This window comes from Quercus robur, chromosome 12, assembly GCF_932294415.1.
Source record: "Quercus robur chromosome 12, dhQueRobu3.1, whole genome shotgun sequence".
Lineage (NCBI taxonomy): Eukaryota > Viridiplantae > Streptophyta > Magnoliopsida > Fagales > Fagaceae > Quercus > Quercus robur.
In genome coordinates this window covers 39,975,800-39,998,962 of record NC_065545.1, presented here as the reverse complement: position 1 = coordinate 39,998,962, position 23,163 = coordinate 39,975,800, and the positions used below count along the sequence as shown (strand labels likewise).

Below are 23,163 nucleotides of genomic sequence, written 5' to 3'. Positions count from 1 at the left end.
ATATTTCTCCAACAAAGATAATATAGAATAATGGGAAAGAAAAAAAAATTACATGAAGAAAATAAAACAATGAGTTTTAAACTTCCAAGCCAAATATTTGAAGTAGCTGTTCTAATAATAAAAAATAAAAATAAAAAACGTTAAAATACACCCAATGATCCAAAGCTGTCACTTGTGTATTCAAATCCCCAAAAGAAATGTTTCAAGATACAAAACCAAACACACTGATAGGCCCAGTGAGTTATTTCAAGAAAATATTTTGTTTATATTTTAATAATTCGTAATGCATTTTTTTGTCTTTAATTTTTTTATAACATCTTTTTTCTTTATTTTTTCTAACATTTATATATATATATATATATGTGTGTATATGTATAGATCCGTACCTCACAGGATAAGCTATTATGTTGTTCCAATATTCAGGATAAAAATAACTCCACAAACATTCAGAGTTTCAGACCTGTAATTCATAGAAGCAGAAAACATTCTATTATGTTCATGATGATAACTATGTTGAGAAAGACGTTGAATGGAAACAATGATTCAATAGTATATAAATTTGTTTCTAATAAAGACAAAAGAAAATATTAAAATTGTTCCCTATCTCCAACTTTGCTAGAAAGAAAAAAGAGATAGAGAGTCACGTTGGGTAAAATAAAATAAGCCGATTATATATTTGTTTAAATAGTAAGATTTTAGGATATGAAAAATTTACAATTTAACTCTTATTGCAGGGAGGGCAGGGATGGGGTAGGGTAGGTATAAAAAGTGTAAACTCATCCTCATCTCGCCCCATGGTGCAGGTTTAAAATCTCGTCTTATCCCTGTCCCACCACCTTTACTGGGTGGGAAAAAACCCACATGGGATGAAGCGATGAGAGACGAGTCAAGCGGGACGGGGCAAAATTGCCATTCCTAACATGTGAATCCATGTTAGACCCACATATCATTATGACCTAAGCATCATGAGACGGTTTCATATAATTATTACTCGTTCGAGAGATGGCTAAAAAGAGGCAGATCGGAAAGAAAGATAGAAAGAAAGAAAGACCCAAAAAATTGGAATGTGGGCCGGACCCAGAAAAAAGCATTCACATAAGTCACTCAAGCTATAATTTTATTGAAAAGTTAGTTTAAAGAGGCTGAAGAGGATCTTGGGCTTTATTTCGATTTTTTTTTTTTTTAAACCATATTTTTAGTTTTAGTTTTAACCCACGAATCTAGTTGTAAATTCCCTTCCGTATATTTATATTAGGGATGAAATTGAAACCCACGAATCTTTTTTTTTTTTGAGTTAGAAACCCACGAATCTAGCTGTATGTAAGAAGGGAAAGTGAAATGACCACTGAGCGTGCAAGCTAAGCTGTCACTCATACTGATATAGAAAATGGTAAAGGATATGGGTAGTTTTGTAATTGCACTTTTCACTTTTTCCTCTCCTTTGGCTTTGATCATGATCATGATCATGTTTTTTCTTCTTCTGGCTTCAGCAGCAGTAGCAGGAGATAAGCTAAGCTGAACCACCACCAATGCAATGCCATCATGAGACCACCCTTTCTTTAGATCTGATGAGTTTTTCATGGCCAAAAACAACTCCACCCTCACATAGTAGCTTCTTCACAACTACACGTGCCACGTCACCCACACTCTTGGTAAGAATTTTTTCTTTTTTTCTTATTTAATTACTTTATCAGATTGTGACCCAGTTGTTGTTGTTTCCTTAAATTGATGGTTCAAATATGGAATTCAGTTTATAACTTTAACTGGGTCAGATTTTTTTTTTTCCTTATGGGGTTAAATTAATAATTGGTGTTGTTATGTTCGTTTGTTTTTTTGGGTGATTTTCACTGTCACAAAATGGATATGGTGATTTGTTTGATTAGTTATAAAAGAAGAGTAGTTTAGTTGATGATATTAGCTATTCTAGTTTTTTATTTTATTTTCATTTGTAGGCTAGCTCTAGTGAAAACTGATTGTACTGAAAAGAAACCCAAAGCTGCTTCCAACAACAACAACAACCACAAAAATCAGGTGCTTTTCCTTTTCTTTTACTTATCTTATGAAAATCCCAGCAACCAAAAATCAGATTCTTCAATTCCCATTTCCTATTTCCGTAATTTGACTGTTAGGATGTACTCTATTTCTTGGCTTTTCAAAATTTTTTGTTAGGCAAAGATATATGAATGATCTACACTGATTGCCTTTTGCATTTTGCCTTTTTTTTCCCTATATATCTGTTTATGTGCTAATAGCTCTAGTTAAATGGCACATCTTCCCTTTAGAAGTAAGGTAGAGGGTGAGGTTGTGAGTTCACGACCTATTAGTTTCGGGTGTAATTACTGATAATATATCATACATGGTTTTATGAATTTTTATGTTTCTAGAGTTTTGTGTAGGCGGAGTAGATGATTGGGGAAATAGTTATGAAGATTTGGCTTAATTTAGTAGCGAGGTCTGGATGGTCCAATAATTTTTTTTGTTGAATCTTGGAGAAAGTTGATTTGATGTAGGTTTTTTAGAAATTCAACTCTAAATTAGTATTCTTGGTAAGATCTTGAAGGGTTTATGTATAGGATTTGATGTTTAAGGGCTTAAGTAAATAAAATATTAGATTTTGAATGGACATGGAGGGAATTTGATGGTTGTTTACGGAAGAGTTGAACAGAGAAACAAAGAAGAATAAACCCTAGGTTTCCTAAGAAATCACAATCAGGAATGAGAAGGCAATCACACCCTCAAAGTTTAAAATAAACTGCTCCAATTTTATTAAATTCAATCTCTCTATATATTTTTATTGATAACATAAAGAATCTTATATAGGCTATCGCTAATCCTACTCCTAGAAAGACTAGACTAAAAAATAACAAAGGAAAAGTATTTAAAAGACTTTTACAACAAGTAGGAAATTAAACAAAATTGAAAGGACTCCAAAACATAAAGGAAGACTCATGGGCCCTTAAGATTCTTTGCTCTAATAAAGCATTAGAATAAACAAAGTCTATTATGAATTCCTTTTGTACTGATCATCGTATTATTCATCAAAGTAATTGTGCTCACACCTCTCAACAAAATAGTGTTTCTGAGCGCAAGCATCGTCACTCATTTGTTGGATGTTGCTCGCACCTTGTTATTCAATATACAGTACCATCTAATTAATCATATGCCTTCTGGAATCATAAGTCTCAATTTTTTCTTTTATATCCTAATTGTTAATTGAGGAAATAATATAGAGTATGATTTCAGATAGAATAGCATAGCAAAAAAGTATACATGTGGCTGACACTAACTAGTTTGTTAAGGATTCATGGTCAACCTCAAAATTTTGGGACTACTACGTGTGGTTGTCGTATCCTAATGGTCCTATTTTTTACCCTGCTTACTCCTCATGTGTTTGCTTCTGTTGCCTTTGTTTATGTCTTTGATTTTGATCAAGATAAATTATCTCCTTAGGCTCGTGTGTTTTCCTTTGGTACTTAGTACTCAGAATTGTTATCATTGTTATAGTTGTGAGTCTCATAGATACTTCGTAAATGTTGATGTTAACTTTTTGAGTCAACCCCATTCTTTTCTTCACCAGATCAGAGTTTGCCTCTTGATGTCTTCTCCAATCATAAGGGGGAGTCTCCCTTCCCTTCTCTTACTCTTCCAATATCTTTACTTTCTCCACCTTCTCCTTTGGTAACTTGGGCTCCCAACCTAATCCTCCTTTGTAGGTTGTAGAGGCAAGTTGAACATAGGCACATTGTTTCATAAAGTCCCGCCAATATATCTTCCCCTAGGAAAAAAACAGTTGGTTGTCGTTAGGTTTACACTGTTAAGTACCTTCCTGATAGTTCTGTGCGGTTGTAGTTATGGCGTTAATTATCTGAAGACCTTCTCCCTTGTGGCACATCTCAAATCTGTTCAGATCGTTCCTGCATCTTGATCATATCCTATCACCTATGTTTTCAGCTTCTTATTCCAAAAATTATTTTCCTCTTTTTCTTGGATAAGTTTTTCCCTTAAATTCTGTTTGCTGAAAAAAATGACATATATTCAGCATAATGACGTTGGGTGGTCCATTGCTTCTCTCTCTTTTCCCTCCCTTTGCTTTGTATTTGATTTGGGTGCAAAATGTATACCCTTTTACACTGTAAATAGACGGTTAAGGATTTACATCAACTCTCTGGAAACTCTTCATTGTCATAAGGCAGACAAAACAATACAAATTCCTTGCAATTCTATCTAAAGTTTCAATGCTCAAGTACCTTCTTATACCAGAAAGTCCCCCCTCCCCCTCCCACCCCTAAAAGAATCTCGAAAACAATTTTCCTTGTATAAGTTTTTTGGGAAAACATTTTTTTACGAATATATTTGTACTGTGTCTTCTGCTTTGTATTATAAGTTTCTTTACTATCTGTTGTAGGCACGTGAAAGAGGAAGTATCTGCTGAGGTGGTTCAATCACTATGGAGTCATGTAATTGCATTGAGCCGCAATGGCCGGCTGATGAATTGTTGATGAAGTACCAATATATTTCAGATTTCTTCATTGCAATTGCTTATTTCTCTATCCCTCTAGAACTGATCTACTTTGTCAAGAAATCGGCAGTGTTTCCATATAGATGGGTCCTTGTTCAGTTTGGTGCTTTCATAGTGTTGTGTGGGGCAACACACCTCATTAATTTATGGACTTTTACCATGCATTCGAGAACTGTGGCGATAGTAATGACCACTGCAAAAGTTTTGACTGCTGTGGTTTCATGTGCAACTGCCCTCATGCTTGTGCATATTATTCCTGATTTATTGAGTGTTAAAACCAGAGAACTGTTCTTGAAAAACAAGGCTGCAGAGCTTGATAGAGAAATGGGCTTGATTCGTACACAAGAAGAAACAGGTCGTCATGTGAGGATGTTGACCCATGAGATCAGAAGCACCCTGGATAGGCATACTATACTGAAAACCACTCTTGTTGAACTGGGTAGAACTTTGGCATTGGAAGAGTGTGCCCTGTGGATGCCAACACGTACTGGATTGGAGCTTCAACTCTCTTACACTCTCCGTCAGCAGAATCCAGTTGGATATACAGTGCCCAGTCATCTTCCTGTGATCAATCAAGTTTTCAGTAGTAACCGTGCAGTAAAAATATCCCCAAATTGTCCAGTGGCAAGAATAAGACCTCTTGCAGGAAAATACATGCCTGGGGAGGTTGTTGCTGTTCGTGTCCCTCTGCTACATCTCTCTAACTTCCAAATCAATGACTGGCCTGAGCTCCCAGCAAAACGTTATGCTCTGATGGTCTTGATGTTGCCCTCAGATAGTGCAAGGCAATGGCATGTCCATGAGTTAGAGTTGGTTGAAGTAGTTGCGGATCAGGTCTGAATTTATACTTGCTTATTTTTCTGACATTGCACTTTACTTCTTTTTATTGAATAAAGTAAAAATGCTAAACTACATTTCCTTCCTTTTCCGTTTTCATTTATATTTATTTTTCCACTAGGGTATTTTCTAAGAACCACATTTGATTAGAAAAATCATAAGATGTGTGAAAGACATTGATTTTTTTTTTTTTGGATAGGTATGTGAAAGACATTGTTGTTACATTGAATTTTTCTCTTCTAGGCATAAACCATCAACAATTCCCCCTTATCTCTTGCCATCTCTTTCCATCACAGAATTCGGAAAATTTTAACACCTGGCCTATTCATCTTCAAACTTGTAGAAAAATTTGAATGATTTGATGCTAACTAGATACTGTCTAGCAGTCTAGTGGTTTATCTATGCCAAGCATAACTTTAATTTAGATAGCATACATTTCTCAAACTATCAAGCCCCTATACTTACTAATTGACGTCCAAAGCCTGAATCCTCTACTCATTGATTACCCTGGTTATTTTGACATACTCCATATTTGAGATCTTATACAATGATTGTTGTCTGATGTATGCATGCGCTATACATTTTCAGATAGGAAAACATATCAGCTATAAATGTCTTATGTGATGTTTTCATATAATGGTAAAGAAGCTGAGTCCTAGACATCCTGAATGACCCTTGATGCTAGATGTGTGAATGGAACTAAGAATTGCTTTTGAAAGGGTGGAAGCAGATATATATTTGTAGCAAATAGCTACAATCTATAGTTGCTCAATGTCATATAGGGCATGTGTGAAGTTTAATGAATGAGACTTGCAGAAGGAGGCTTGATTAGGTTGCAAAGTGTTTTTTATGTTGCTCTTTGTAATATTCATAATGACCCTACAATGAGTTTCAAAACCATCATGCGCACTTAAGATTATCTAACTTTGATAACCAAACCCCTGCCCTTCTATAACACATGCTCAGTAAAATAACCTATATATATATATATATATATATAGATTATAGATTATAGATTTTATATACACACACATAGGGTTGAGTTCAAATTACACCTGGTGTAACTCTAAACTATGTTACACCACTCAATATCTTTTTATTGGATGAGAATTTTGATGAATCCACTCTTGGATTAGATTTTCTTCTACTTTACATGCTTGCAAAACTTCAAGATGATCTGAGATCTATAACTATATCATTGATCAAATGTTTAAATTTCAACTTTTTGCATTTAAAATTGTGTATAAAATATGGGTTTCTAGATCGAAAAGTAATTGGCATCCAATTGGCATGAAACTTGGTATTTTCAAAATATAAACCCAATAAAAAGTTACTTAGCATTGTAACATGGCTTAGAATTACAATAGGTGCAACTAGAACCCCCCCACACACACACATATATATATTGTATTAAACACCAAAAGCCCGTGCCCTAGTACAGAGAATGTGTATAAGAGAAAACACAATAGTAGATGATTGCATATAGTTGTACACATAACTGACTATTATCTTAGAGAAGCTGATTTCCTCAAGTTCCTGTTCCTACAAATTGTAGCGTAATTGTTCTAAATTCTGTAAATCCACTAAACTGTATATTTATGAGTTATAATCTAAGAAGCATGAACACGGGTACGACACAGCACGGGTACGACACAGCGACACATCAAATTTTGAAAAAATGGGACAAAGGTACGGCAGGACACGTCTCTTAAATTAATTATATTTTCACTTATATTTTCTATATATTATTAAGCATTTATTTATCATATAATGTTAAATGTATATCAAATTAAGAGTAATAATGGATAATAAAGCAAATCCATGACTACTAAAGGGTGTTTAGAAATTAGAATACAAACCAAGAATAAATATATTTTTTCATTTTTTTTTTATAAGTATATTTATTAATTTTCAAATGCACTATTACTATTCAAAGCATGAATGCTCTCATGTGAAAGGGTATTCAATTCCTCTTGTTCTCATGTCCCGACCATGTCCTACATTTTTATTTTTATTTTTAAAAAGGACATTTTTTTATTTAAGGACATGACTGGGACATGCATGCAGAAGTTTCCCAAGCATGTCAAGTGTCCAACACGGGTACAGCACCCCAAATGAAGTGTCCGTGCTTCCTAGGTTATAATGGGATCTGGCACACATTGAAATTATATTAACTATCAAGCAACTCCTACATGACTTGTGGTATGGTAGTTATGAACATGAATCCTGATTCTTGAATACTATGCATTTCTAAGATACCAATAATATAGTTAGAAAATATATTAAGAAAGAGATATTCTATAGATATTGGATAATTATTTGCAACTAAAAGAAGGCTTGCGTATCCTATGGGGAGAAACACATGCAAATTGTTTTATGGTAAGAATCTTAAAATACTCCACATAAGTTCAACTATCAAATCCAGGAGGTTGTGTTTGTTTTGGATTTTTATACCTACAATTGACCCAAATGTGTATGTGTGTGTGTGTGTACTTGTCAGTGCTTTACTGTTTGCTAAAGTAGTATGGGGATTAGCAAATCATCGTAGGATGCTTGCATAAGAAAAAAAAAGGCAGTAAAGTAGAGGGGGGGTGGGAAATAAATATAAAAAAATCTTACTTGATGAATAAGGTGTCCTTTAGCCATGTGTTGGCTTGCTACTAATTCATGTTCATATCTGTAATACGGGTGGCTCACAGAATGATTTTTTACTTTTATATAATATAATACTGTTAGAAAGTGTTAATTTATAGAAACTTTCTGTTGGTCCAGGTGGCAGTTGCTCTCTCTCATGCGGCAATCTTAGAAGAGTCAATGAGGGCAAGGGATCTTCTTATGGAGCAGAATGTTGCTCTAGATCTGGCCAGGAGAGAAGCTGAAACTGCAATTCGAGCTCGCAATGATTTCTTGGCAGTTATGAACCACGAGATGAGAACTCCCATGCATGCAATTATTGCACTTTCTTCCTTATTGCAGGAAACTGAGCTGACACCTGAGCAACGCCTGATGGTTGAAACAATATTAAAGAGTAGTAATCTTTTGGCTACTCTCATTAATGATGTATTAGATCTTTCAAGGCTTGAAGATGGCAGTCTTCAACTGGACATTGGAACTTTTAATCTTCATTTTGTATTCAAAGAGGTAGGGCTATCCCTTCCTGCCGAATATTAGCTCTTTTAGATTGCTTTGTAGCATTAGGATGTACATGGATTTCTTTAGATGCTTGTTGTAGTAACATTAATTTTCCTCTTCTTAGGTCCTTAACCTGATCAAGCCTGTAGCATCTGTCAAGAAGTTGTCCGTCACGTTAAATTTAGCACAAGATTTGCCAGTGTATGCTGTAGGTGATGAAAAGCGCCTAATGCAAACTATGCTAAATGTTGTTGGTAATGCTGTGAAGTTCTCTAAAGAGGGCAGCATCTCAATCATTGCTTTTGTTGCAAAATCAGAATCTTTAAGAGATTCTCGAGCACCTGACTTTTTTCCTATGCCAAGTGATAACCACTTTTATTTGCGCGTACAGGTTTGTCAATATGCAATCGAAATCCTTCAATCTCAGGATGCTTTTTAAAAGTTAGCTTTGTAGATTTACCTTTTCTCTTCTATTGTAGGTGAAAGATTCAGGATCAGGAATCAATCCCCAGGAGATTCCTAAGCTGTTTACGAAGTTCTCTCAAAGTCAATCATCAGCAACTAGAAATTCTGGTGGCAGCGGACTTGGCCTTGCAATTTGTAAGAGGTACTTAAATCTTTTGTTGTTAGATGTTTAGCTTTGGTTTGGTTTTGTTAGGCTATACATTCAGTATATGCAGGTGTCTCTGCCTGTTTTTTTTGTATTGCAGTTTTTGTGGACTAGATTTGAAAAGACTATTTTCATATAAAGATGCAGCTGTAATTCTTTTTCCTTTCCTATGATGTGATCAGGTTTGTAAATCTTATGGAGGGACATATCTGGCTTGAAAGTGACGGCCTTGCCAAGGGATGTACTGCCACTTTCATTGTAAAACTTGGAATTCCAGAGCGATCAAATGAATCTAAGCTTCCCTTCACACCTAAAGTACCAGCAAATCATGGTCAGACAAATTTTTCAGGGCTGAAAGTTCTTGTCATGGATGATAACGGGTCAGTAACTTTGCCATCTTTTGTACTTAGTCCTGGAATTGTATCTATGGTTGCGAAATAATACCAAACAAAATGTCATTTAATTGGTTCTAAGATCATTAGACCACGTAATCCTGGATTTTGATAAGGACATAATGCATACCTCTCTTAGCAATCGAAGTGCGTTGTCTCCCAATGTATTTATGTTACTCTTTCTCTTTTTCTTTAGTGTTTTGTGGATAGGTGCAGTTCCCCAAAATAGTTTTGGTGGCCAACTAGGTTGTGGTTTGTCTTATTTATAAGACTTTAGGTAAAAACCTTATAGAGAGATTGAATGTGGGATCCTTAGTGATATTAATCTTTAGCTATAAAAATTAATCATTTCCTTTAAAAGGCTATTGACATAAACTTGTAAACTCTTTTCCGTAATCAAATCATTCAATTGACCCTTGAAGATTTGAAAATTACAAGTGAGGCCTGCACCTACAATTTCTCATATTTTTCCTTCCACCATTCAATATTCCACATGAGCCTCTACTTCAAAACAATTTCTAAAAACTCTTAATACATGTGTATATATGTAGTTTGAAAAATGTCACCAGCCAAGTTTCATTTAAGTCCAACCCCCATAGAAATTTTTGCTATATACTATCTCCTTTTAGAGACTATTGGGTTCCTTGCCTTTGGTTCATTAACCACCGGTATGATTTTTCTAAATTGATGCCCTCACAAAATCTATGTCAACATCATATATCTCACTTTATCAATAATTATACCCATAATAATCATGCATGCGAATATGACGTTTATTATTAAATAATAAATTCTTATACTTGGTTGTTGAGTGTTCAATTACCATTTCTCCCAAAAGCTTCAAGTTATTAGAAAATGGTAAATTTAATCATTTAACAATAGTTTTAACCCCCCCCCCCCCCTCCCCCTTCTCTCGTATGAGTCTAAACTCCCCCTTAATAAATGGGGCCCAACAAGTGGGATTTTTAACATTTTAAATAGAAGGTAGAATCAGAATCTCCTGCCATGATACCATGTTAAATTGCCAGTTCTCCCCAAAACTTAAGCTATTAGAAAATGGTGAATTTAATCATTTAACCATAGTTCTTATATTGAAGGTATAGGAGTCTTATACGAAATTTTTAAAAAAAAAAAATTTCTAACATGTACCACTATCTTATTAGGGGTTTATAAATTATTTACTCACTTAGTGAGGTATAGACAGGCTGGAATACAACAACGTTTAATCTATGGTTACAATCCTTGAAACAGTTAATAAAAATGGCTCTTTTTTTTTTTTTTGATGAGTAGAAACAGCTTGGGAAATGAGAGGCTGGGATTTAATCTGATTTTGAGAATTAAGCAAAATGCATTGGTTTAATATTTGCCAAAATTTGTGAAATTTCTTGGAGATACTGAAATGATGTCTTTTTGTCTCCAAAACATTTCCCATGGCATTTCTGTTAGTTCATCTATGTTTCTGTTTGACTTTGAACACACTATAAACAGAATCACACTTGAGATCAGATGTTCTGGTAACTGGGCTCTAACTAATCCTGAATCACTTGGGATGTGTCATATTTGACCTCTAGCTCAGGCCTTGAGCTTGCAAAATGTCTCCAACCAAGGCAAGGCGGGCATCTAAAGAACATGAAATCCAAGTTAGCTCAGACTTTGAGTTAACAAAATGTCTCCAATGAAGTTAGCCTAACCTCTTCCTTTTGCAGCTGGACATCTGGCAGGTAAGGCAGGTCATCTAAAGAACATAAATTCCAAGTTGCCACCAGGCAAACTGATAGAAGTCATAATATAAACAACAACAATTGGCAAAACCTGGCATCTCAAACATTGACAAGGGAGAAGGCTTTAATAAGGATGGCATTCTTTTTAGGGCAAGGCTTGCTAATTAGGTTAAGGAAAATATAGTTACCATTTACCACTTTCCAAATTTCCATTAATATCAGCTCTCTCTCTCTCTCTCTCTCTCTTGTTGTGTATGTAAGTCTTTATTTACTTAATTACACCACTGATCGTGCATAAAAATTTGGACTTAAAGCCCTGGCACTTGAAATGCTTAAAAACAGCTACAATTTGCTTTAGTCTACGGCTTTATTGTGTTGTGTTGGTTGAAGTTCTTGAAAACTGGGATTTTAATTTAAGTAATCTTGACAAAGTCTGAACTAGACAACTTGTCTACATTGGACTTAGACTGTAAGAAGTCTAAATTGTATATTGAAATTACAAACAATGGGATGGTGTGGCACTTCTAGTTTAAAATGTGTTTATATTTAGTGATAATTACTATCATTTCAATATTTCATTTCAAGTTCAATGGAACTACTGTTAGCAATTTCAATCACATTACTGAATGTTGAATTTTATTTGTGTTATACAGGGTTAGCAGGATGGTGACAAAGGGGCTACTTGAGCACTTGGGATGTGATGTGTCAACTGTAAGCTCAAGCGAGGAGTGCTTGCATGTTGTTTCTCATGAACACCAGGTGGTGTTCTTGGATGTGTGCATGCCTGGTATAGATGGTTTTGAGCTTGCTGTCACTATACGTGAAAAATTCGCAAGACGTCATGAAAAGCCACTTATAGTAGCACTTACTGGAAACACAGACAAGGTTACCAAGGAGAACTGTATGAGGGTTGGTATAAATGGAGTAATACAGAAACCCATTTCAGTTGATAAAATGAGGAGCATTTTATCAGAACTTTTGGAGCACCGAGTTCTATACGAGGCCCTATAAGCAGCAGAAATATGCAGCACCATTTGAGTGGTTTCAGTCTTGTGTATATACCACGTGTATTGGAAACTTACATTAAAAATGAAGCAATGATGCAAATAACTTGACATTGTATAAACGGTTTTATGTATTCTTTCTGTGCAATTTGCTAAAAAACGTTGGCAAGAAAGAATGATGACGGCTTGCTGCCATTTTTTTTTGTAAACGAGTTGGTTCTTATTCGAATCAAAAAGGAAATTGTCATTTGGTAACTTTTACAATGAATTGCTCTTCTATTAATTTGAAATTTTATTTTGAGTTTTAATATAGAAACATCCAATGTTCCATTCTCTATGCTATCAGTCCATGGGAATTCTGAGGTGTCCTATTAATTGGGAGTGGAATAGTCCGATAAAGGCTGGGAGATTACTTCCTTATATGGAAATTTTTATGAAAAGTTCTCAAATACCTAGTTTTTATAAATCTTGTCAACACACACTTTGTATAACATCTATCATCACTTTTCATTTTGTTACTAGCATTCTCTTCAAATGCCATTTTTAGCTAAAATTTTTTAGTACGGTTCATAAAAACTACAAAAAAAATCTAGTCTCATCAGATCAATTCAGCAGAGGTGAACAGTAGATTCCTTTTTTTGTTTAATTTGGTAGCTGTGAAATGTGGTGAACGATTTCAATTTGCTGGATTTTAGGTTTTTTTTTTTTTTTGGGATTCGCCTTGTAGTATTTGATTATTAGCACACTAGCTAGTATCATCAATTTTATATTTACAACTTAAAAAAAGTTGTAAAAGAAATTTTTTGATAATTTGATAGTTGAGTGAGGGGACAACTGGAGGTTTCAACAAAATGAGTTACAAGATCCTTGACAAAATTTTTTTAAAAAAAAAATGTAAAGAAATTGTCACTAGACTCTCTCTTCTTCTTTTTTCCCCCTTAAAATTGAGCAATAACAATTAGCCACGTGAGTCGATATGTTTAATAAAATCAAGTATTCACTTAGCATAATTAATTTTTTAGGATTAAAATGAAATTATATCTGAATATAATTGAACATAAATTTTTTTTTTTTTTGGGTCATAAATAAAATAATCTTTTAATAAGTAATTAAGGAAAAGGAGAGAAATAGATGAAAGTCATGTAGGTGCAAGCTGTTCATTTCTCCTAAAAGCAAAAAGTATGTTATGTCTTAGCCATATGGAGCATCGCATATATATTGTATAGACTCGATCCACCTACAGAGATAATATCTAGTGTTTCAGATGTATATAACATCACACTTACAACATTTGAATCTCAGAAGTGGGTGTGACAAATAACTAATCACAATCTGTCATATACGACAATTGTAGGAACAAATATTCTTTAATCATAAAAAAGTGTGTGGTACATCATCATTTTTCTTTTTTTGGTTAAAAATATTCTTTCCTTTTCTAGATACTAAGGTTGCGTTTGGATTGGGATGAAAACTTCTGCGTCTGCGTTTACGTTTTTTTTTTTTTTTTTTTTTTTTTCACGCGTTTTGGAGCGTTTTGGGTGTTGCGGCTACTGTTCATGCACTGTTCAATGAACAGTAGCCGCAAACTTTGACTTTTCAAATTTTTTTGGACCAATCACAGCACATCGTGTACTGTTCACGGACCCACAAATTTCACTTTTCAGCAACTTTTTCATTAAAAATGGGTCCCACGATACTATTCACACATTTAAAAATTATTTCGCTACAGTGTTTTTCAGTTTTCAGTTTCAGTTTTCAGTTTTCAGCTGTATCCAAACGGACCCTAAGTACAATTTTTTCTCTTCTCTAACATTACGTCTCTTTCTCTATTTCATCTTCTTTTTCTCTTTTTTCTCTCTTTAATAGTGCACTCCTGTAACTTTCGCATCTCATCTTTCTCATCTTCTTTTTATTTTTTATTTTAATGCCCATCTCTATCCTTTTCGTTCTTCTTCTTCTCCTTCTTCTTTTTACCTTTTTTTTTTTTTAACTTATTTACACTTAGCATTTTCTGATGCTTTCAATCCCTCTCCTTTGCAAATCCATTGATTTTCTTTGGTACTCGGCCATTAACAAAACCCACTTTTCATTTTGCTTAGAATCAATACAATAGTTTTACCTTGGCCCTCTCAAATACGAATTTTTGACTCTGCCCCTGCATATATCATGGGTGTAAGATATTGCACTCATTTGAAACATTAGTAGCATTGCTATTTTGTTATTCGGTTACATATTCTTTAGGAAGTAATAGAAAATATGTCCTATATTCTACAACATTTTTACAACAAATCACAGGTGGTTAGTTGTTATTAGTTCAAATTTCAAACTAACGCTAAGATTACTTTTTTGTCCCAACAATAACAACTTGCCACTTAGAATTTATTGTAAAAATGTTGTAGACGTATCATTTCTCTTTGTAATTAGCATTACAGTGCATCAAATATGCCTAGATATTTTCCCTACCTTATAAAGCCAACTGATTACGGTTTTGAAAACAAAACGTGTAGAGAAAAGAGATTAGAAGAAACGGGAGCACAGGGGATCGAAGGTGGAGGATGTACCCCCAGCAAGGGTTCAGTTACTTATAAAATTATTTGTTGATTCTAATTAATAGTATCTCAATACTTTGTATTGAAGTACCTTGGTGCAAACCAATTTTAGATAAGTATTGACACAGTTAGTACAATTTTTACTATATTATACTTATAAAGTAAAGTGTAATCAATCACGACAAAAAAATTCAAATATAAATTAATGAGATAATCACAATCATTACCACGTTAGTTTGTAAGTTTTATGAAATAAAATTTGTAATGCAATACCTTTAATTAGTGACGGAACTATAAAATTTTTCCAGTGAGCCAAGGTAAACACAATAAAGTTCTTATGTATAAAAAAATGACTAAAAAAATCTTAATTTCACAAATTAATTCAACTTAAATACTTTGCGTTTTACACTCTTTCGTGACACTTAAATCACTTATAATTGATTTTGAACTAAATTAGTGCACACAACATGAAAGGTCATTTTTGCATCAATTGTAAATCTTTTCCCCATAAATTATTGCAAAATATGAAAATTAAATTTTATAAACTCAATACCTCAAATTGATAGAATAAACAAGTTTATAATGATAATTTAATTTAATTATCTAAGCCACTAATATCAATTGAACAAACAATTATCAAATTACTATTATCAAATTATAGTAAATTTAATTTAAGTACTAAATGAGCGTTTGGATAGTTGAAAAGGTTTCAGTGTTTTATGTTTAGGCTTTTTTTTTTTTTTTTTTTTGGGAGAAGCATTTCTTTTTGACTTTGTCTGTCAATACACTGTTCACACCAACAAAATAAGCAGTGGACAGTGCACACCAGTGGGCCCCATGCACTATTCACGGAATCCACAAACCTCTTTTTCAACAATTTTTTTTTATCAAAAATGGGTCCCACGGCACTATTCACACATTTAAAAATTATTTTACTACATTGTTTTTCAGTTTTCAGCAAAATAAACGGTATCCAAACGGATCTAAACTACTTAGCCATGCTAAGGACCTACGGCTATAGTACTCTATTCTAGTCATAGGCTTGTAGTTACTTTAGTTTTCTTTTTTTCTTTTTTTCTTTTTCACTCAAATAATGCTTGGTTGGAAACCACAAAAATGAGCCCATTGTAGGCACTCTAGTCTAAAGAGTACAGTAACAGATGAACATTAGGACACGGACAGATGGTTTTAACTTACCACAAAAAAAAAAAAAAAAAAAAAATCCTTTACTTTTCTTCTATCTAAAGGAAGTTCAATGACTGAGCTTGTTTTAAAAATATGTAGTTGCAGAACATATATATTAGATAGACAGAGACAGAGAACCTTCGGAAATTTGCCATTTAACATGATTTTATCAATTATTTCGTTATTTGTTTTAGCAAACTAGTATCTCGAACCTCAGAAGCTCAAGTTTAGTGAAAAAAATCAAGCCTAAGATGAGTTCCAAGCTGATGTGGATAAATAATCCACGTGGAACTCGAGCCTCTAAGTCTCAAGTTCCATAGAGCGTACGGCAACAAATGCAGAAGAAGAAGAAACTAGAATATGATGAAGAAAAAGAACCCAGAAGAAGACCCACAGCACACATAAACCTAGTCTCGGTCAAGCACATCCCGATCGTTGATCTACAATATAGTTCACGATCTCCGTCACCACACATAATCTGAACCCCACACACACACACACTCATAAAGATGTGAATGATTTGAAGGAAAAAGCTAAGGAAGAGAGATGAAATTGAATAAGATTTGAGAGGTTACAAATGGTTTTGTTTGGGTCTTCTTTGGTAGGAAAGACTTGGGTTCCACGTGAATTTTTTGTTCCTCATCAAATTGCCACAACTTGGAAATCGAGGCTTAGAGATGAGTTCCTTCACTGAACTCGAGTTTCAGAGCCTCGAGATGCTAATTTGCAAAATAGTTTTGCAAACTTAACAACTAACTAAATTGTTCCAAAAATAATGCTAAATGGCAAATTTTCCCAACTCTAAGAGAGAGTGTTAAAACTCATACCATAAGTCCACACCAGAGATAGATCAAGGCGGCCAGCGTAAGAGCAATTTTTTGTTGTTGATATATTCAGATTTTATTTTGGTAATATACGATTGTGACTTATGAAGTTTGGATCTTTGGGGTTGAAAAGTTTGGGTTGTGTTTTGTGAAGTTTAATGTTGCGATTTGTGTATTTATTTGGATTTTGGAATCCTAATTTAATTAGGACTAGGAATTCTGACTAACAAGGAATTTTTTTTTTTTTTTTTTTAGCAAAATTGTTTATGGTCCAGAGAATGGGTTGGGTTTTTAGGATTCGAAATATATATACATATATATATATATATATTTTTTTTTTTTCTGAAAGGGAGGATTGGAATTGTTATATGTATTTTTTGTCAAAAATGTTAGGAGGGTCCACAGTGATTAAATTCTTTCTATTTTAGTATTTATTACTAACCTCTGAGCACGCGCGTTATAATTTAGGATTTCTACTTCTTCCAATCATAAAAAAATAAAATAAAATAAAATAAAATACGTGGTGTGAGTTTTTTAGATTAAACGAGTTTTAAAACTAACAAAAGAGTGATCCTATTTTGTAGGGAGTTAGTGAGTAGAAGTAGGAATTTAAATTAGAGAGATGCTACGTCTACAACATTTTTACAACATTTTTACAACAAATCATGGGTGGTTAGTTGTTATTGGTTCAAATTTAAAACTAACACTAAGATTACTTTTTTGCCCCAACAAAAACAACCAGTAACAACTTGCCACTTAGGATTTGTTGTAAAAATGTTGTAGAAATGTTGTAGACATAGCATTTCTCTTTAAATTAACGTAAAAGTATAAGTTTATTAGAAGCATGAAGGCATTTCAACGTAGAAGTAGAAATTTATTCTTTTTGTCAATTTACTATTTTAACCCCATTTTTAAGTTTTAGGTAAGGGTATTTTTTACAGTAAAAAAAATAATAACTAACTTTCTTTTGTCTATTTACTATTTTAATCCCATTTTTAAGTTGTTGGTTAATTAATTTAAGGGTATTTTTGACAAGAAAAAAAAGCAATAACTAACTTTATGAATATATACAGATTAAGAGAAATTTTCAAAATTGAGGGGCCAGGGGCCCCGAGCTCCGCCAGTGCCCTTGAAATTCTTCATTTTGGATAATTTTAGCTATATTTTATGTTAGATGACTTTAGATATATTTTTTGTAGTAAAATTTAGAAATATGTTATATCTATAATATTTTCACAATAAATTATAAGTAGCCGTTGTTATTAGTAGCCAAAAAAAATCGATGATAAATTTAAATTAGAACTAATAACAACTTTTCACTAATAATTTATTGTAAAAATATTATAAACAACGGTACTCTAAAAATTTAAGTCGGTTAAAAGCGTGAGAGAAGTTCATGACCACACGGGTGTTTGTTTTTTTTTTTTTTTTTTTTTTGTTGAGTATTGATTCAAAACGCGTAGTATGGGAATGGGAATATGAAACGTTACTTAATGAGCGAATGCAGAGCAACCCACGTGTCCTTTGGCCCCTGAGGCGCGCAATTGCATGCCTCTTACGCGTTTATTACGCGTTCGATCTTATCAACTAGTCTATGTTTCACGATTTCTTATAAATAAACATTCTTCTTATTATCTTCTTTGACAATTACAAATCTCTCTCTCTCTCTCTGTCTCTTTTGTGATCGGATCGAACAACTTTCGGTGAGAACCTCTTTTTGTTTATTTCTGTGTCTCTGTCTCTGTTTGTGCGTGTTTTATCTATGAAATTGAAGAACATCAAAGTATCTTGCTTTTGTCATTTTCTTAAGCGCTTATTTGGGATTGAAAATTGTCGCCTTTTTCCTTAATTTCATGAAATGAAAGCAAACTCAAAATTAAATGGATTTCACGACATGGGTATAACAGGATTCATCAAATTAATATATGGTCAACTATATCTATATACCAATATCACCCAAATTTTGTTTATACGATTGTGAATTAATTAATTCAGATCTGGGTATTTTGCTGCTCAATTTGATTTCTCATTCTTGATACTCAGTTTTTGTTATAATTTTCTTTGATCCTCTGAGATGCTCAACTTTTTAGATCAATGTCTTCTTCTCATTTAATCGAATTATCTTGTCATATTTAGTTGTTATCTTAAGATAAATGTCAGACTAGCATAAACAATAAAACATGTAATAATATATTGTGGGTTGAGGTTCCAATTGGTTCAACGAATTGGTATGTTGGTGTGATGATGGAGTGGATGCTATAGTCTAGAAGGATCATAGTTTGCATTTTTGTTTGATATGTGTCTGTGTATGTCTCTTTTTCTTTTTCTTTTTTTGTTGCAATAAGTTCATTATTAATCTCTAATTTCATTTTTTTTTTCAGACATTTGCTAGAAGAAGGAAAAAAAAATCATGGGGGGTGGAAAAGATAAGCATGATGAATCTGACAAAGGGTTATTCTCACAACTGGCTCATGCCGCACAGAGTGGTCATGGAGGCCATGGATATCCTCCAGGAGGTCAGTACCCTGGAGCATATCCTCCACAACAACATGGTTATCCACAACAACATGGTTATCCGCCACAAGGATACCCACCACAAGGATACCCACCACAAGGATACCCACCACAGGGATACCCTCAACAAGGCTACCCACAGCAAGGCTACCCACAGCAAGGCTACCCTCCATCTGGCTATCCTGGCCCATCTGCTCCACATCAGTCAGGTATATATTACTTATGACACCCAACCCCGATTTTTCTCATATATAATTTCAATCAAATTCTAGTGGCTTAGACTAAACAAGCTAGACTTAACTAATCTCAACTATTGGGGGGGTTTGAGTGGTGGCGCATGTGGTATTGTATTGACACCCTTTGGGGTAGCTATTTGCAACATTTTACCTCCTTGTTTTGACTGTTTATATATGATCCTAATGTTGTTTATTTCGTCTCCTCATGATTCCCATAAAATATTGGTGAATTGGTTGAAAGGTTCTGAAAGATAGGGATTGGAACCCTTGTTAAACAAAAGCCTACATATTAGTTTCAATGCTGCACTTTTAATAACTCAGCCATCTCTCCCACATGATGATTATGGCTATGAATTTTCTGTTTTTATTGGGATAGATGAATTTTTTATATGCCCATCCCCTGATGGAATCCGACATGACAGTTTTCATCATCTGGCTCGAGCATAAATCAAACGAATGCAAGGAATTAGAGAGGAGTTAGGCGCTGTTTAGGCTCCTGATATTGGAGCTTAGCTTTGTTTTGTTTTATCAAATTACTTTTTTGCTGCCTTGCTTAAGTGGAAAGCTTTTCTGACTCTTTGTTATTGATTTTTCTGGAAGTTGTTGTATTCTTCTATTCCTGCTTATCAAAAAATAAAAAATAAAGGTTGTTGAATTCTTCTTTTTCTTCAGGACATGGCGGCGGCATGGGAGGATTGCTAGCTGGGGGTGCTGCGGCTGCTGCTGCTGCTTATGGTGCTCATCAAATCTCTCATGGCTCACATGGCTCACATGGCTCACATGGCTATGGCACACAGGGCTATGGCTCACTTGGCGGCTTTTCACATGGTGGTATGGGTCATGGCAAGTTCAAGCATGGAAAGCATGGCAAGTTCAAGCACGGCAAGCATGGCAAGTTCAAGAAGTGGAAGTGATATTGTTTGTCTCGGTGATTTTGATTTTAGTCATGTTGACTCTATATGTATATCATGGATAATTGCTGATCCTGGTTTTCTAAACTATAAATAAACATCAGTTTATGATATCTGTTAGGGTGGGCAAGGCAAGCATTGTTTTGGCTTTTGACATTCTCTGGATACATGTTACTTATGACATATGTCACATACAGATCATCTAGGCCTGTTGAGCTGTATAACTTTGGTTTTCTCTTCTTCTGCCATGCTTCTTTAACCTTCCATTGGTGAATTTGTGTAGCTGTTACAGATATACTGTTCATATTTTATTGTACACTAATTGATTTCTTCATTTCCAGTGCTTTTGACACCTTCAAACTTTGTCTACGCCATCTTATTAGAAAAATTCTTTGTTAGGGTTGTTCTGTTCTCACTTCCAGCCTTTTCCATTTGAACATGATCTGAGATTCATTTATTTTTTCTTTTAAGAAATAATAAAATAATGAAGTGATACATTATTATGAACATGAGCCTTTGTCAACCTTTGTCTGCGCCATCTTATTAGATTTCAGAATTGTTCAGTTCTCACTTCCTGCCTTTTCCATTTGAGCATGAAAATAATGAACCGATAACTGATTTGGAGCCTTTAATTGTGGGGGCTGTATGGGGGAGGGGGGATTTTTTCAAATCGTGATTCTTTCAACCTTCATTAACCTACATTGCGATTTATAAAACCATGAATGCAATTTATAAAACCATGAATGTGTATTAACATACGCTTTATTAAATCATTTAAATAAGTCACGTGACTATTAAGTAGGTCATGAGACAAAAATTACGACGAGTAAATAATCTTTTAAGTTGTTATGTTATGAGTTGGGGGAATTTTTCTCCAAACTTGAAGAAAAACTGTTCTGGTTACTTGTTTCCTGGATTTGGGGATTGAGGAAACAGAATGAAGGACAAAAGCATGTTGAGGGAAAATCCTTGTAGGCCTACAGTGGATGGGCCCTCGTGTGGGCCCATAGGCCCAACCTTGGTCTGACCCAAGGCTATTTTATTTGGGCAACTTTGGTACCTTTACAAGACTATGGCGGTATGGCCACCATTCCGATCAAGGTCTCATCAATCCCCATTGTGAGAAATCGTGCCCTTGGGATCTCAAGTGAGCATATTGTTTCTACAAAAATGAAGGTTTGATGTTAATATGTTCCTCATAAATCAGAGGTTTTACACTTGAAGTTCGCCATTTATTCTTAATTTTTTTTTTTTTTAAAACCATAAATAAATGAAATAATGTTTCGTTTCCCATGTACCCTAAGAAATTATGTTACTTTGGTTCATAGCTACATAATGTCAAGAACCCATTGGTTCCTAGGGGGAATAAATGAGAATTAAATTGAAACCATCAAAAAATACTCCGAACCTACAAAATAACAATCTCCACAATACCTTCAAAACCTCAAATATGATTGAATAAACCATAAAACTAACAAAATGACAAAAATATTCCAAGTGACCATGATATACCTCAAAACTTTGGGGGAATCGTTACTAAACTTTTAAAAATCACACAAAAGCAACTTTCAAGTGTCTGACATTTCAGTATTTCTAATTACTTATGTGAATATGTAATTAGATAAATTGGTGGATTGGCTCCTATAAAAAACTAATGGGTTAGTGGTAATGGATATTATTATTTAGCTTATAACTTTTATTACTTTTTTTTAGTTGTTGCACTCTTATTTTGATAAAGTGATTGTGCATATAAATCTAATTTTCATATAAATTATTTTTAAGGTTGGTTTTAGTTGCATTATATTAATATTTTGGGTAAATTTCAGTAAACTACTCTGAGATTTAGGCTAATGTTAATCAAGTCCAAAACTTTTCAAAGTGAACAATTTGGTCCCCCAACACAATTTAGTCCTTAAAATCGTAAGTCACCGTTACTTATTCTCAACCTTTCTTCTCTCTCATACCTCTATGATTCTTTCAAACCATTCTCTTCTCTCTCTCTCAAACCTTTCTGATTCTCCCTCTCTCTCATGCTCTCTCTCACCCATGGTAGCTGAAGACTCCCTCTCTCAAGCATTAGCCATGGCCGAAACTCATGTTTTGCCACTACCATCTTGCACTCTCTTTTCAAATTAGTAGCCATGGAGACAGTTGGCTAGGGATTTTCAAGCTTCGCTTCACCACTGATGCTATTGTTGCTTGTTGACAACTTTGATTGAGTGCTACTAGCGTTAGTTTTTGGTGCTTCATAGCCATGGAAGAGAAAGTTTGCATTTGTGTTTCTATTTGGGTTTGAATTTTCTTTTGTGTTTAGGTTTGTGTGCCAAACGTTAAGGGAGCATTTGGCCAAGACCCACGAACTCCACCACCACCATAAGCTAGGAATCGCATTAGCGTCATTCTCTCTTCTTTTTCTGTTCTATTTTTTGTCTTTTTTATATATTTATTTATCTTTTGGTTTGATTCTTTGTTGGTTTGTGTCTTGGTTGATTTAGGGATTGAGTTTTCTTATGGTGATAAGGATTTGGTGATTTTTTATTTAGGTTTGAAAGGTGGGGTTTGGGTATGGTCATTTACAGCTCTATTGGTATTTTATGATTTGAGATTTGTCTCAAAATAGGTCTAATATGGTGATCTTGTTGATCTATGTATGATTATGAATTTGTGTGTATGCTTTGTAGTCTAGGATTTTTGGGGGATTTGGATTTCATATGGCTGTGTGTGTGTGT

The 23,163-nt window shown here is 34.2% G+C and overlaps 2 protein-coding genes across 4 annotated transcripts; both read left to right on the top strand.

The window, feature by feature from the left end:
• Window positions 1-1,268: 1,268 nt before the first annotated feature.
• Window positions 1,269-12,483, top strand: LOC126710382 (ethylene receptor). Of its 3 annotated transcripts, none has more exons than XM_050410806.1 (9): window positions 1,269-1,390; window positions 1,491-1,652; window positions 1,953-2,031; window positions 4,406-5,353; window positions 8,129-8,497; window positions 8,613-8,879; window positions 8,968-9,095; window positions 9,281-9,478; window positions 11,865-12,483. In XM_050410806.1, exons 4-9 carry the CDS (start codon window positions 4,448-4,450, stop codon window positions 12,220-12,222), a joined length of 2,226 nt encoding a protein of 741 aa, XP_050266763.1. In that variant the 5' UTR covers window positions 1,269-1,390; window positions 1,491-1,652; window positions 1,953-2,031; window positions 4,406-4,447; the 3' UTR covers window positions 12,223-12,483. The 3 variants fall into 3 exon arrangements, with proteins under 3 accessions (XP_050266763.1, XP_050266764.1, XP_050266762.1); XM_050410807.1 differs by having other exon boundaries at window positions 1,280-1,390; window positions 1,494-1,652; XM_050410805.1 differs by lacking the exons at window positions 1,269-1,390; window positions 1,953-2,031 and having other exon boundaries at window positions 1,430-1,652.
• A 5,828-nt stretch (window positions 12,484-18,311) lies between these two features.
• Window positions 18,312-20,547, top strand: LOC126708641 (glycine-rich protein A3-like). Its single transcript, XM_050408473.1, has 3 exons — window positions 18,312-18,476; window positions 19,155-19,496; window positions 20,196-20,547. The coding sequence occupies exons 2-3, from the start codon at window positions 19,184-19,186 to the stop codon at window positions 20,435-20,437; spliced, it is 555 nt and encodes a 184-aa protein (XP_050264430.1). The 5' UTR covers window positions 18,312-18,476; window positions 19,155-19,183; the 3' UTR covers window positions 20,438-20,547.
• The last annotated feature ends 2,616 nt before the right edge of the window (window positions 20,548-23,163 follow it).